Genomic DNA, 17,551 nt, shown 5'->3' with positions numbered 1-17,551 from the left:
AAGCCTGGCACCCATCTTGTGCAAAGCTTTTTCATTTGCAATTCTTCATGCAAAATATATCCTACATATTCTTTTGAAATGCCTATAGTCTCATGCAATTTCACGCACTTTGACTCGCTGGTCATCCAATACCATATCGTGCACTTGATCACTGGTGTTTTTACACTTTTTGGACGTCCTTCGCGTGGATCATCTTCAAGGCTGGTACGGCCATGTTTAAACTCAGCAGCCCATTTCTTAATTGTCGAAAACAAAGAAGAAGACTGCTCATGAACTTTGAATGAATTTCTTTTGGCTTTAAATCTTTTATAAAGAATTTTATAACCACACGATACTCGATTTTATCTATTTCAAGGGATACAGACAACACTTTTGCTTCAGACAGCTGTATAAAACAAACTACTTGATAGAATGACTAGCAATTTCACGTGGATGCTTATGACTTGGGGGGGGGGGGGGAATCGTGCCAATAGTTTTGCCATCTATGGTTGAGGCTGAGAACTTTTCAGACCACCCTTGTATATATAGTATTATATATGTATATATTATGCTATTATGTTATATTTATCTTATATGTTAAGTTATATGATATATTACTACAGTATATTATATATTCTGCAAAATTCACTCTGTTACCTTACATTTAGCTTTATTCAGTTGAAATATCATATATCTGAAACAGAGATAATTATTATTATTATTTGACACCTCCAGGGAGTCCAAAGACTCATTGAGGGAGGGCACCTACTCAATAACGCTATCTCCATCACTCAATCCACCAAATAACTGCAACAATCAACGCCATCTACCTCCCCACCACCACCACCACTAGTTTTTCCACAGACAATCGCAAACAACCATGCCCATGCATGGATTCGAACCCGCAGCCTTTTGGCTGGAGAGTGGATACTCTAACCACTTGGCCAGCCAGGCCAGCATTATAGATCTGTTGACCATTAGTTGCTGTTTCTGTTCCAAAAGGAAAGTTGCCATTCAAATAGAAACAATAGAAATAAAATATATTGGCTACAGACTTGGTGATTTTCTTTGCTTTTTTAAACTTAGCAGTGATTTAAAATCATCTATGATATTCATTGATATGCAATGTGTTTAAAATACACATTTCTTTCATTACATTATTGAATTTTATCATCTATCCAATCTCATATTGTGACATTCTGATTTCTATCCTATTCACTTTATATACTTGATTGCAAATAATGACATCCTGTTTAAAATAGTCAGTAATCTTAGACATAGCTTTAATTCTTTTTGTTTACTTTTAAGGAAAAGATAGAAATTTGATACACTAATGGTTAATGGTTGTATTTAGTATGATGGTGATCATACTAGATACATTGTGAACATTCTTGATTATAAATACCAGTAATTTACTAAAGTGCAGAGGTTCCTATTCTTTTGGCTAGCATCATCTTTAACCCCTCCCAACTGCCCATACGTCTATAGACGTCGAGATAAATCTGGATACGAAGCTCTAAAACCCATTGAATAACATGGATAAGAAGTGCAATTTGGTGTCACTATTTCATCCACATTGGCCGGTAGGGAGGTTAATAGTCACTCTGTTCATGTTAAATTCATTTGCTGAATATGCTTTTTTGTTTCTATAGACACTTTGCAAATCATTGCGTCAGAACATAATTCACCCAGTATTTTAATATTGTGAGTTACAAAAATTTCTTTCCGTGTAGCAAGTGTGGAAAAAAATTTTTCCAAGCTTAAACGGATTAAAATTTTTTACTGTATATGGAATAGAGTGATCTTTATTCCATATACAGTAAAACCAGTTAATGTTACTCCATTCAATGCTGTTTCATTGTAGTGGACTTTTGCAAACACTAAGTAAAATGGTAATTTCCTGATTCCCTGAACTCGCTTCCTTCAAGCAATAACATTAGATAACGCCATCTTACGTAGTGAACAGGCAAGGTTTAGAACATTTATCTTACTGGCAGTACCATCGACAGGGCATAGCATAGAGGCAGCCTGCCTCATGGTGCGACTTAATAAGGGCGCTCGTTCAACCATATTGTGGTAGACGGCATCGCTATGCTAACAATTCCTGTTAGCATAGCGTAGCAAGTGCGGAAAGAAATTTTTCCAAGCTTAAACGGATTAAAAATTATTTGTGAACAGCAATGGCACAAGAAAGATTGGTTGGTCTAGCAACCATATCAATAGAGGCTGACATAGCTTATGATTTAAATTTAGAAGAGCTTATAAACAGTTTTATTGCACGATATCCCTATAGATCAAACATTTAATGAATGTTATTATGTAATCGTTTTGCATTAATGTTTCTCTTGTAATAAAAACAAAATAGCAATTGGAGATTTTGTCTTATAATCCATCAGGGACAATATTTAATTGTTTGCCTCAGAGGGCAATCTAATTTGGCATTGGCCCTGCTTACAGGATGGAAAGTTTATCTATGCTGGTGACATAGCTATCATTACCCAAGACAGTACCTTTCAATGCCATGAGAAACACTGAATAAAAGACCTGAGCTCACTACAAAATTACTTTGAATTACGTGAGGCAGGCTGCCTCTATTCTACACCCTGTCAACGGTGCTGAGTGCATATGTGTGTGTGTGTACACATGTTGCTTGGAAAGAAGTCAACAGATACCATAATGTGAGGAACAAACATCCATGGCACCTACCTTAATAAAATGTAGGAAATCCTTTCATTGCGATCACTGTAGCAATCCTATAGGGCATACAATAGCAGTCAATGAGAATTTTCGACCATTCTTTCTGTAGGCATGTAACAAGATCCTGGACTATAATGTGGGAGATATTCTTTGACCTTATCTGATGCTTCAGTTAATCTCACAGATGTTCAGTAGGGTTGAGATCGGGGCTCTGTGGTAGCTAGTCAAGCGGGGAGGGGTGACTTTCATATCCACAAATCATGCAGTTGCAGCAGCAGCTTAACAGATAAGCCTGCAACATGGCATCCTATAACAGTGTCTCTTTCAAACTTTGTCAGTTCTCTTCTCACAGTCATTTCACCAGACACGGTTGCACTGACTTAGGAGCATTGTATTCCTCTAATTTATACTGACTACAAACACGTGACTCATTGCATGGCACAATGCATCTTGCTCATTGGGGTGTTCGACTTCTTTCCAAGCAGTATAAGTTTGAAATTCATTTAAATGCCTAAAAACTTAATTTTCAAGTGTCTGAGAAGAGAACCTGTATAATTAGAAAGGGTATGGAAGATATTTATATTAGATAGCATGGTTGACAGGATTGTATGTGACATATTACTATGTGAGCTATTCTCCAATTTCTTTCTGATTATGCCTTCTGAGTTATGCAGTGTAGTTAGTTATTTTTATATCTCAGTATTTGTTGAACATCTCTGGTCAAATATCAGTATTGAAATGTACTTATTATTTGCATTCCTTCTGGGATCTTTTCTGCCACTGTTTTCTCACTGCTTATCCATTTATCTTCAGTTTTCGTGTAATCTTTATTCTCATGTATGATGCTTTTTAAGCTCTCGTTAGAATTTTGTTCCTGATATCTATTGCCTCTACTTTTTTCCCCAAACTCTTCCTTGACTTTTATTTACCTCTTTTTATGCATAGATTTCCTATTATTTTTCTCTGTTTCTAAGGGCATATGCTGACATACTGTACAGGTATTTTAGTATGTTTTTCTGATCTGTATTTTTTTGAATCCAACATAATGTTCTGTTTTCTATTCTTACAAGCAACTTCACTATGTTCCTCTGAAAACTGCTCAGCTTTGATTCTTTTTTCTTTTCTTTTTTTTTTACAACTTTTGCATGTATTTTTCTTTTTATTATGAGGTTCATTTTAATCCTGATCACTTCATATTTCAGATTCCCATTTTGCATCTTGAGCCAGTGTGAAGACATCACTATGACTATTAACATAATCAAGAAGCTTTTCTTATTTCATGCATATGTTTTCTACATGAGGATTTAATGCATGCCATTATTATCAGCTTTGCTCTTTTCTTCAGTTTCCCAAAACTTTGAAGAAAATTTCTCTATGTTTGGGATTTATTTTGTACTCTGCTGTTGGTTTCTAACAAGAACCAGACTACCCTCTCAAATGACTTGAAAAATTATTGTATTACTACTTCTTCTACACTAGAACTTTCTATGGTACTGTGAGCAGAAATAATGTCCCATTTTGAAAATGTCCTACATCACTTTACTTGAAATCACAAAAGTAAATTCAAAACTCATTCTTTACTCAACTTGAGATTCAGTTTATCTTCATATCACATGTTGACATTGTAGATGCATCTTCCTGTCTTTCATTACTGATATACTTGATCAAGTACTTGCTCTTATATGAAAGCTGCTTTTCAAAAAGGCCTTAAAACCTCAGAAGCATTTATAGATCTGTCTGCTGCATATGATACAGTTTGGGTGAATGGACTCATACTGAAATTTGCAACTGTAATACAAGACCCAAAGATGATTAACATCCTAAAGCACATGATATCAAAGTGCAAATTCAAGGTACAACTGAATGGTAAAAATATTCCCTTTAAAGTACTAAAAAATGGACCACCACAGGGCTCTGTGCTAGTCTTTAATTTATACAATAGTGACATGCCACAAACCTCATCCTGAAAGTTCGCATACGCAGACGATCTGGCATTGACAACTCAGACTAAACACCTGAAAAAGGGGCTGAGACTGTGCTGAGTTCTGACCTTGAAGTTCTGTACAACTATTAAACCAAATGGTGTCTCTGCCCAAATCCCTCTAAAACTGAAGTTTGCACATTTCACTTGAACAATCATCAAGCTGATAAATGGCTGAAGGTCTCAAAGGAGAAACTTTGAAGCACAATCCCAACCTAAAATATCTCGGAGTCACCTTAGATCATTCTTTAACCTTCAGAAAACACCTAGAAAATGTCTGCCAAAAGCTAAAAACTAGGAATAATATCATCAGGAGGCTTGTGTGTTCAGGCTGGGGGGAAAGGAGCCAACACTTTAAAATCTGCTGCCAATGTCCTAGTGTATTCTTATGCAGAATACTGTGCTCCAGTGTGGTATTTGAGTCACCATGTCAGCAAGGTCGATGTGCAACTTAACGATACCATGAGAATTATCATGGGTTGCATAAAGTCTACCTGTTGAATGACTACCAACACTCTCTAACATCATACCACCAGACATAAGGAGGAAAGCTGCTGCTAACAGAGAGTGGATAAAATGTATCCACTCTCTGTTTGAAGGATGAATGGACCTTGTGGATTTTGGAGGACCTTCAAAATCTACCACCTATTTGCTTAACGTTCCTCAAGATCTGGAAAACTCAGCAACCAGATACATATTTGCCTAAAACTAAATGGAAGAATCACTGGCCTTCAACAATAATAAGATGGGCACCTTGTTACAGATTCCAGAACAGAGTCCCCTGGCTTTGACCTGCCTAGATGACAATGGAGCACACTCAACTGCCTGAGGACAGCCCATGTGAGATGTGTTACCATGATGTACAAGTGGGGCTTGCATCAATCACCGACATGTGACTGTGGTGCTGATCAACAGACCATCAATCATATTATCCAGGACTGCCACTGCAGAGTTTTAACAGCACATTGATGGCCCTGTTCCAGGCTACCCCCAGACGCAGTCCAATGGATTACAGACAATCTGAACTTAAATTTGTGATTTTTAGTATCTAGTTTTAGTATATATATATATATATATATATATATATATATATATATTCATTTTTTCTTTTTTATCTTTCTATTTGCAAATCCAATCCATACGAAATGTATGTATGTATGTATTACTTGTACAAATATGGCATATTAGTTACTATTTAGAAGTATCTCACTTGTTTTTGTCTTCTTCATTTAAGTAACATCAATTATGTCAACACAGTATTTCTGTAATTCCTTTGCTAGCTGTGCCACTTTATGTGGATGGTACCTATCTTAAATTCTGAGCATTTTAGGCATTCCAGTACCTGATATTTTACTGTTTGCCTTGGTTCACTGACTGAAACAACGAACTTCTTATTTAACTGTATAAATACCATCCTAGCCAATGTGCTATTTGATCAGGCACATTTGTCTGTGGTTTACTTCAATGCAGAATGCAATTTGGTTGCTAAGTTCCCAGATTGTTGGCTCATCCTCATTTGTTCGGTATCCAGAGTACCTAGAAACATGGAACAACACAAGTAGGTGAGGAGCCCTGCTTAGTTCCTTACAAGACTATATAGAGATCTCCTTCCAGTTTCTAACTTTGCCAATCCCTTTAGTGACCTTTGCATAAACAAACAAAAGTTTTTGTATGAAGTATTTTCACTACTAGGCTACTTGTGTGTGGAGAGCACTTAACTTTACGGTAATTGTTTGTATCCAATAATATAATACATAGTGCACTCCCTTCTTTGGCATTGTATAATGCCATACATTATGATGACAGTCACTGTCCAGACTAATGTTTCAATGTTTGTTGAGGGGTCATCAGTGGGAACTTGGACTCATAGGGATATTGAGAGCTGTCTTGATGTTAGAAGTTATATTTTCCTTGTCAGTAGTAAAATAGTCTCTCCCTAGATTCATAAAATATTTCATGTGCAAATTTTTGCTTGTCACTGACTGAAACAACAAAATTCTTATTTAACTGTATAAATTCCATTTGATCAGGTTGTACAGCCATATTTGTCTGTGGTTTACTTCAATACAGAATGCAATTTGGTTGCTAAGTTCCCAGATTGTTGGCTCATCCTCATTTGTTCGATATCCAGAGTACCTAGAAACATGGAACAATAAGGATGAAAATAATAATATCTTGCTATATATAGTATGTTTTCCAAACCTTTGAAAAAACTTGCTGCAACTATCTTTGTGTATAGGATTTTTGGATTCATTATACTAAATGTCATAGGACTTCAGGATAACATATGCTTTATCCTAAATCACCCAGTATTCTATGCATTGGAAGTGACATTTTGAACTTTTGCAAAAGTTTTGTAAAGTAATAATTCAAAAATGAAGTTTGTCTCTAATAATCACAGCCAAACCTCTCCTCCCACACACAACTGATGGGTATGAGTTCCGTAGTTGGTAAATCCTAAATCTTGATTCATTACAAATTATAGCATAATTATTTAAAAATTTAATGTAAATCAAATGTATTTGTCAGTAATATCAAAATTAATAAATAAAAATGACTGCCATTATTCATTATTCTGTCTGAATTTGGTGCATTTTCATTTGCATCTATTAATGTTTTTTTTTTTTTTTTTTTTTTTTTAACATCTGAAATTCCCCAAAACAAAAAACTAGGGAAGAAGAAAATAACTTATGTAGGACTTTAGTTTTGTCTGAATTAGGATATTTATTATATCCTAATTCAGATATACTAAAACCTAGTATATCTGAATTAGGAAAGTCTTATTTTTCTGAAATTACTCTTTAAATAGGCTCCTGAAATAAATTGTGTAAATGGGCATAAGAGAGAGATCAAGAAATTGTATTGTTTGAGAAAGAACTAATCTTATATATGACTGGAAAAATATTCAAAAATAATTGTTCTGTTATTTTGTAGGTTAAGAAAGTAATTCTTGGCTGCCACTCACTTTTGGGCAATGGATTTGTTATGTCTCGCATTGGAAGTTCACAGATTGCCTTAGTTGCTCATGCTTATGGTATTCCAGTAATAGTCTGTTCAGAAACTTACAAATTTTCAGAATGTACATATATTGATTCATTTATGTATAATGAACTAGGTAAGTATGGATATGTTATATGAAAGAAAATATACTTTGGTTGCTCTGTATTTAATTTCAGTTATTTTTTTTAGTATAGATATTAGTCAGATAGTTTTGTTTAGTTTTGGAAAAAAACATACAGATAGCTTTGCATATACAAATCAGTAATCCTTTACTAAAAGTTTTAAGATTAAAGATCTCTAAATGCAACATATAATAAAATAATCTGGCTCTTGTGATATGAGTTGACTAAAAGCGCATCACACTTTCAATCAAATTGGTTCTTCTTTTGTGGATCCCAAAAAGTTAGTGCTCACCATGGTGTTACTAGTGCTCTGGAACTCATCACCGATAGTTGGTGCCGATTTTAGCTGGTTTTTGCGTGCCACCCATTTTAACACCCTCCTGTCCCTGTCAGTCATTTTTGGCAGCCGCCCTGGGTGTTTTCCTGCACTAGTGATGCCAGAATGTCTCCATTTCTTGATCACATTGCTAACCGTTGATTTTGGATGCTCCAGTTGAGCTGCAATGGCACGTATAGACATGCCACCAATGTGACAGCCCATGATGACACCTCTCACGAAGTCACTGAGTTCATGTCATGATGCCATACCATCTGTATTCAACTGCTATGATGAAATACTGCTATCTGTACACTGGTTTTTATGTTATTAACAAACCTGGAATGTTCCATAACTTCATATAACAAGGGGTGTCTGAACAATTATTGGTAGATAGTTATCTTTCTGCAGTTGATAGCATACACTATATACAAACTACTAGAATTCAGAGAAATAAATTTAAATAATTACAATATTAAGAAACACAGGAATGAGGAGTGCTACTTAGGATGCCTCCCCAAAATTGGGAAAGTTTAAGCAGTTGCTTTTGTTGAGGTTCAGACTATGAATGTGAGCTTCACAACTTTCTTTATATAATCTTTAAAGAAGAAAATAACTTATGTAGGACTTTAGTTTTGTTCATTGAGTTCTATGTCTAGTGGATAAGGCATGGCTGGCTAAACCAGACTTATCGGACTCTTGAAATAAAATGTACTCTTCTAGATTTTGTGAGTAGAACAACTGATATGCCATAATAAGAAAGGATCTTGTAAACTTCAGGATGAGAGAGAAGTGGATATTTGTTTTTCAGAGAAGTTAGGAAGGAAGGAATTTAGTTTATGAACTGGATATAATAAAATTGTTAAGTCAATCTCAGGAAGAAATCTTGAAATTTGCTCTGATAGTCCTTTAATATATGATATTGAAATTCTAGAAACTTCTTGAGGAGGATTAAAATGAAGGCCATAATTATTAATATTTTATCATTTTTTTTGTATTACAACCATCAGAGATAAAAGTAATTAATACAAAATAATTGATAATTGTTATAATACAAAAATTCAGCACTTAAACTTTCTGATATAATATGAAATCAGTCAAAATTCACAATCTCAGAGCTTGCTTTCACACACACAAATATTCTCTGCTCAACAAAAAAATTATCTTATTCTTATCCATATTTGAAATCATCAAAAGCACACAAATAATACTTTATTTTGTGATATGACTTAATCACTTGCTTTTTTGCATACTGAAAGCAGTTAACTTGCACATATTGCCTAAAGTATCTACTCTGATGGAAAGTATGTTTTCTGGGAACTATATATTACCTTAAATTACACTAAAAGCTACTTTCCAAACATATTTGAACTTATATTGGAGTTTCTCCTCAGTAAGAAGCTAGATAATAGGAATTTAATGGCAAGCATAATGCATTAGTGTCAGATTTACTGACATGTACTTATAATCCACAAGTTTGAGACATTGTTTACATGGAAAATTAAAGTTAAGAATTTGGTTTGCTCCTAAACTAAGAAGACAGTCTTCATTTATGTACCTATTGCACAAGTAATATAAATTTAAGCATCTTGTTTCTTATCACAGTCAAGCCATATTTATGTTAGTTCACCACAGAACGGTGCTCCACAAATGTTGCACATCAGGCATGAACATCCTTAATAATCTGATTACTTCTCTTTTGCAGCACCCAGGCAGGCATGCCAATTTTAACTTTTTTTTTTTTTAATAGAATTTTCATATTTATGAACTGTCTTAATGGTACATAATATCTCAAACATAATGTTATCTTATTTTAAATTCTTTATTAATAAAAAAAATAAATAAATAAGACATTATTAGATTTTAAAAATATTAGACATTATATAAATTGGTTGTTTTCTGCACCAACGAATGATATATGAATGCTTAGCAATATATCTATTTTGTGATACTATTATTATATGGGTATCTCCATGGCGTCAGAAGACTCATGACAGGAAGCCCATGATAACTATAATTCACATAATATCTATTATACCTCTCCTTTAGCTTATTCACTGTCAGAGCACTCACATCTACCTCTGGCAATCTATTTCACTCATTTACCACTCTCCAAGCAAAAAATCTAGTTCACACTCTTACAGAGATGAACCCCTTGTTCTCTCCTTACCCATCATATATTGAAAAATTTCTTTTATCTTATAGAATCCTTATCCTCTTCTCTCACTTCTGCCTGCCAACTGAACTCTACAACCCACACCACCTTCAATCTATCCACAATATATCATCCTATATTATCTACAAAAACCGTCATTGCAATTGGTATTCCCTTATCCCTAATACTAGCAATATTGAGGTTGCACTGGAAATGCAAGGCAGGGGAAATGTGAACTCTTTGGAAAGACAAATTTGCTTGCATGTTCTAAATAGCAATCAATTGATTAAACTTGTCATGAATTTATGTACTGCTGGTGAATGCTGAACAGGTAAAATTTCCATTCCTATCTCCTCAGCAGTCATCATCATCATCATCAAATTCCTGCCATGTACCCTCAACAATTTCCTGCCTATCTACAATTTTCCTCCAAATCACTCTGTTACTTGTCAAGACTCCAACATTATCAGATCTTATATTTCTATCGTCTAAGGCACTTTGTACCGTATCAATCCACCTATATCTTGGTCTTACTCTGGGTCGTTTTGCTGCCAACCTGGCCGAGAAAACTTGTTTTGCTAATATTTCCTTGCCCATTCTGTTTAAGTGACCATACCACCTGAGATTAGCTCTGCTAACACATTCCTGGATGCTGACAATGTCAAGTTATTTCCTAATATCCTCGTTTTTAATATGATATTCCCATTGATGCCATCTGTTCACTCCTCTAATCTTTCTCAGGACTCTCATATCTGCGGTCTCTAGTCTTTGGTCAAGTGTTTTACTTCTGACCTAGCTCTCAGATCCATAAGTTAAAACTGGTTTGAACACTGTCTTGTAAACTAATTTAGTGTTCTGACTAATCTCTCTCTTATTCCATATGAATTTATTCAATTCACTTCCTACCATGCAAGCTTTGTTGATTCTGTTGTCTATTTCTATATTTAATTTACCATCTTCACTAAAAATCGTGCCTAAGTAGCTGAAATGTTTTACTTGTTCCACAGGTTCTCCATTCGCAACACAGTTGAAATTTTCAATGATTCTGCCTATTTTCATTGTCTTTGTCTTTTTATTGCTGATCTTCATACCATATCTATTACAACAGCTATTCAATTTAGTCAGAGAATCTTGCAGACTTGTAGCGGATTTATTTAGAAGTATAACATCATCCGCATAAAGAAAAGAGCTGACATTAACATCTCCAATTTTGATATCATGTTTAATACCACTTTCCTTCATAATGTGATCCATATAAATAATGAATAACAGAGGGGATAATGTACATCCTTGTCTCACACCAGATTTAACATTAAACCATCTTCCTTTACTTCCTTCAATTCTAACTGCTGACTTACAACTCAAATAAAGACTAAGTATTGCTTGATGTAATGCCCCATTAACACCATATAACTGCAGCGTATTGAATAGCTTCTTTCTTGGCACCTTATCATATGCCTTTTCCAAATCGACAAAACTTAAATACAGATCTTTGTTATATTCCCATGCTTTCTCGACTATTTCTCGTAAAGTAAAGATCTGATCCTGACATCCTCTGTTTGGCCTGAATCCAGCTTGTTCTTCACCAAGCTTTTCTTCCACAATTCTTCTCAACCGTTTCTCAAGTATACTTGCATAGATACTTGCCAGGAACACTCAGTAGGGGAATACCTCTGTAATTCTCACATTCAGTTTTATTTCCCTTTTTATATATGGGTACTATGAGAGCTCTACTCCAATCATCGGGAATTCGTCCCTCTGTCCAGGCTTTCTGAACTATGCAGTGCAGCCACTGTAAGACTCTTATACCACCATACTTCAGCATTTCTAGTCAAATATCATCTACTCCTGCTGCCTTTCCACATTTCAAGCCTTTGATGGCTTTTTCTACTTCAAGTATGGATATGTATTCCTGACTGCATGCCTGGTCAGTGTTTTTTACCACTGTGCTGTCATCACGGCTTGTTTCATTTAGCAGTTTTTCAAAGTAATTACTCCATACTTCAAGGATATCTTTTTCTCCCGTTTTCATGTCACCTTTATCATCTCTAACTCCTTTTACAGCACTCTTTCCTCCATTCCTAAGCTTCTTCAACAACCTTCAGAATATTTTGCCACCTTCTTGATATTTATTTTCTATATTCTTGCCAAAGTCCACTCATGACTTTTGTTTAGCTAGTTTTACACAGTATTTAGCATTCTTGCATTTGTCTCTGTATTCTCTAAGAGCACAAGCTGACTTATTTGACAGGAACTCTTGATATGCTTTCTTCATTTCCTTCACTGCCTCTTTAACTTCCTGTGTCCACCAGGGTGTTCTGATTTTTTTTATCCATGCAGACAACCTCACCACATGCCTCTCTGGCAGAATCAATCAATGTTTTCTTTAGAGTTTGCCACTGAATCTCCAAGGTTTGATTCCTGTTCTCAAACTGCAGTCATAAAAAATACAAACAAACATGGTTTGAAAAACACACAACACTTTTCGTTATTTTATAAAATAAATGCTCATATACTTTGTTTGATTTTGTTTACCAAAGAAAATTCAAAGTCATGTAATGATACATTTTGAATTTATATACATTTCTGTGTTATATAAAGTCTCTTGCATATCAACAGGTTTTGAAATGCAAATTTTGCATAAAGTTTCACAATTTCTTATTCCACCTTTTTACCTAAGTTAATTTAAAAAAATAAAAATAAAAAAACTGAGAATAAAGGATTACCAAGGGCTTTCTGGAATTTTGGGAGTAAAAGAATATAAAGATAATGTACGAAATCATTCAAAATTCTTAGAATAAATTTCACTCATCTTAAATTCGTAACAATTTATCTTGAAATAAGTTGTTGGGAATTGCACTGTATTTACTACTACTACAGTGAAACTGTTAATTTAAATAAACACTCAAATACAGGATTTTGCTCATATACTCAAATACAGGATTTTGCTTATTTATTGTATATCAGCAGATTATTTTCTTCTTACAGAACTTTGGTGTCTATTGATTGGACAGTTTGCCTGTCCAGTATACAAGTAGAAAGTATGACACAGTCTGTTCAGTGTCCAGACTGAACATATTAAATAACTAAGAACATTTCATGACTCCTCCTTCTTAGATAGTTGATAGATACTTAATATTTATTTACCAGACAAAATTTTGTCTGAAAATCAAAATGGTGAAAGTACAATGAATGATAATTTTCTGTTTAAAAAAAAATATTTTATGTAGCTATGTGGAATCATTTAGAATAGGCAGTATAACCTGCCAACTTTCTTTCTGGTACGATACACATCAGCTGTACAAAGTAGCATATTTCTCTCTTAACACATTTACACCAGATAAAATAATCTTTTAATTACTGATTGATACAATACAGAAAAAGAAGGGGGGGGGGGGGTTGTACAGAAAGGAAATGAAATCGGACTTCCAGATTTGCTATTGCTTTAAATTTTATAGATGTGTTTAAAAATCCTATTTGAAAGGATCTTTTTGCTTTATTATCTAGGTAATTCTGAGGCTATGGTAAAAAATTCACCATTAAATGCCCGTTGTAGTGAGCTACAGAACAATACATGTCTTCACTTTTTAAATCCAATTTATGATGTCACTCCATCAGATTTAGTGTCCATGGTGATTACAGAGAAAGGAATTCTACCTTTTACCTCCGTGCCTGCTGTTCAACATGTGAGACATTCTGGAATTCATATGACCACTCACATTTCAAATTAATCTAAAATGCAACTGTAAATAATAAAACTGTATATCCTTTTGAGAGAGTGTATCATTTTATAAAACCCAAACCTAAGGTATCTTTATTATCTTCTCTTTCAGTATAAGATACTATTACATTCTATTTTCATTTTAGTTTCAAAGTTTTGTTAGTAAGTTAAACCACAGTTGTGTGTCCACCAATAAGCTGTGGGTTCAAATCCTGTGGGCATGAATAATTGTGAATGTGTATAGCTGGGAAATGAACTTCATTGCTTAATGTGAGACCGCTGTCCAGCTTATTGGAATGTTAGATTACTGTAAGGTTTGTGCAATGAGAATTATGGTGTTTTTTGGCCATCTATCATCTGCAGACAAATCTACAGGTAGTATCATTTAACTAAATTCAGTTGAATTTGGAATATCATTTCTTATACTCCTTGATACCCTTGGGAATTTCTTTCCACAGGCAAAAACAAAGGGTGCAAGCTTGTTTTTTCCAGTGGTATTTGTACACATACCAGTTTCTAACAAATTTGGAATATAGTTGTAAAAAAAAAAAAATCCACTAAAGCCTTTTATACCCATAGAGAGTAGATAAAACTCATCATCATCATTAAATTCCTGCCATGTACCCTCAAGGGGTGTACAGGATGTGATAGTACTACATGAAAAATTTACGTCATTACTAACTTCCTATCTACAATTTTCCTCCAAATCAGTCTGTTACCTGTCAAGACTCCAACATTATCGGATCTTATATTTCTGTCATCTAACGCACTTTGTACAGTATCAATCCACCTATATCTTAGTCTTCCTCTGGGTTGTTTTCCTGCCAACCTGGCAGAGAACACCTGTTTTGCTAATCTTTCTTCTCCCATTCTGTTTAAGTGACCATACCACCTTAGATTAGCTCTGCTAATGCATTCCTGGATGGCGACAATGTCAAGTTCTTTCCTAATATCCTCATTTTTAATATGATATTGCCATTGATGCCATCTGTTCACGCCTCTAATCTTTCTCAGGACTCTCATATCTGCAGTCTCTAGTCTTTGGCCAAGTGTTTTACTTCTGACCCAGCTCTCAGATCCATAAGTTAAAATTGGTTTGAACACTGTCTCGTATACAGCTAATTTAGTGTTCCGACTAATTTCTCTTTTATTCCATATGAATTTATTCATTTGACTTCCTATCATACCAACTTTGTTGATTCTATTGTCTATTTCCATATTTAATCTACCATCTTCACTAAAAATCGTGCCTAAGTAGCTGAAATGTTTTACTTGTTCCACAGGTTATCCGTTCACAACGCAGTTGACATTTTCAACGATTCTGCCTATTTTCATTGTCTTTGTCTTTTTATTGCTGACCTTCATACCATATCTATTACAACAGTTATTTAATTTAGTCAGGGAATCTTGCAAACTTGTAGCAGATTTATTTAGAAGTATAACATCGTCCGCATAAAGCAAAGAGCTGACATTATCATCTCCAACTTTAGATAATTGGTGGGCAACTGGTCTCTACCACTCTTAATCATCGAGATTAATAATCGTATACATCCCCAAACTAGTTGAGTTTGGGGCTGTATACGATTTCAAGACATTCAGGAGAGAGAGAATGGCAGGTTGTTGGTGCTATTCTATTTTCCTAAACTCAGATATACTATCATCTGAAGTAGCACGAGTTCTATGGTCATTTTTTCTGAGTTGTGTGTTTCGCAAATCAGCTAAAGAGTGTAGATAAAATTCTAGTCAGCAAGTAGAATTAAATCTATACTTGATTGTTTTTCTCGCAGTCTGCTATTGTACTAAAAATGTTCATGAGAACTGACTAAAGAAAGATATAGAAAAAGAATCAAATACATAGTGGTCATTTCTTGTAACCTAGTATTATGGTATTAGAAGTGTTGCACATGGTGCCACTGCTCAAACATCTGAATATATAATGGAACATAAAATGTACAAGTCATAATTTCATGCTGCAGAGCAAAGACCATGCAACACTTTTCTTCTAGCTTGCATTCCTATTTTCATATTCTCACACTATTCTACTTCGCACAGCAGCGTGAGATTCTCTCCATTCACAAATACTTTGGTCTCACCTGATCCACTTTCCTGCTCATTCACATCACCACTGACTTCTTCTTACTCTTTTGTTCATTGTTACATTTCCTTCTAGGAAACAATCCATTGGTTTTTCATGCTGAATCTGTTTAAATGGCGTCCATCTCTTTTATATAATTCTATTTGCCCATTGAATGCATTGCACACTGCTCGCCATCTCCTCATCGTCATACCTGGACAATCCATACCTGATATCTATCTTCACATTCTACCTATGCTCAACTGGATCTTTTATCTCTCACCATGCTAATCCTCCAGGAAGGAGGATTAGCAGGGTGAGAGATAATAGGATCTCCATATAAAATATTACATAAAGATAATATATTTATAATCTTCATATCAAAGAGAATCCTTTGATAATAGAATCTCCATACTGTGATTGGATTATCTGCCATTTCTTTTTCTCCACTGGCTTTCCTAAACTCAGATATACATTTCATTCTTTCACTCTTTCATTTGTATCCACCAAATGACTAATCTTATTTTCCATCATAATCACCTCATTCTTTGACTCATGCATTCTGGCAGTTGTGCTCTCATATTAACAATCACACACATGTGGTTCCATTAGTCAGACTCTCTTCTGTCAATGGAGTCATCATTATCTTGTTCACTCTTATAACTGATACCATTCTCAGTTTTATTTCCCTTATTGCCTTCTTCCTTTCGTCTAATATTCACTCCTCATTCTCAACTCTCAAGTTCACTAAAATATCACACTTTCTGATTTCTCTTGACAAACACATCTTCCACATTCCCCTGCAGATACATACCACACTGCTTGGAGAGAAGCCAATGAATGCCATAGTGTGAGAAACAAACGCCCATCTCCATGTTAATAAGATATAGGATCTCCCTTCGCTGTGATGGCTGCAACAATCCTATGGGACATACTTTCCACAAGCATACGATAGCAATCAATACGATTTTTGGACCATTCTTCCTGTAGGCATGTAACGCTGTTATGGGATGGACCTTACTTGACACTCCAGTTCATCCCACAGATGTTCAGTAGGGTTGAGATCAGGGCTCCAGAGGAGGCCAGTCAAGTGTGGTGACGTTCATGTCCACAAACCATGCAGTTACAGCAGCAGCCTTATGACATGGTGCATTGTCTTGCTGAAAGAAACAATGGTCAGTTCTGTAGAAATGCCACAAAATAGGAAGTATTGCAATATTCAAAATGTCTAAGGCACCACAAATAGAGATCCAGAAAAAACAGAACCATTCCATCATACCGCCACCTCCATATTTCATAATTGGAGTTACACAATCTGGTAAGAGACATTCATAACACAGCATCCAAACTTCCACGTCTTGCTGAACATGCTCTTTGCACCACTGAAGATTACTCTGCATGTTGCAGTCATACCATGGAAATCCATGCTATGGGACTCAGTTCTTAATGTTTTTGTGCAGATTCATGTTTCGGTCAATGCCCAGAACTTTGTATTCAGTGTGTCAG

General features: G+C 35.0%; 1 protein-coding gene across 3 annotated transcripts in view; it reads left to right on the top strand.

Moving 5' to 3' along the window:
• eIF2Bdelta (eukaryotic translation initiation factor 2B subunit delta) overlaps positions 1-14,026 on the top strand; it is a 380,912-nt gene extending 366,886 nt beyond the window's left edge. For all 3 annotated transcript variants that reach the window (XM_090407674.1, XM_090407675.1, XM_090407673.1), the window contains 2 exons: positions 7,592-7,772; positions 13,758-14,026. In XM_090407674.1, coding sequence (XP_090263800.1) covers positions 7,592-7,772; positions 13,758-13,981 — 405 coding nt within the window. In that variant the 3' untranslated portion in view covers positions 13,982-14,026. The remainder of the gene's footprint in view (positions 1-7,591; positions 7,773-13,757) is intronic.
• The last annotated feature ends 3,525 nt before the right edge of the window (positions 14,027-17,551 follow it).

Source organism: Typopeltis vanoorti, chromosome 17 (genome assembly GCF_054136105.1).
Source record: "Typopeltis vanoorti isolate ZY-2024b chromosome 17, IOZ_Tvanoo_1.0, whole genome shotgun sequence".
Classification (NCBI taxonomy): Eukaryota; Metazoa; Arthropoda; class Arachnida; order Uropygi; family Thelyphonidae; genus Typopeltis; species Typopeltis vanoorti.
This window is presented reverse-complemented; position numbering and strand designations above follow the sequence as displayed.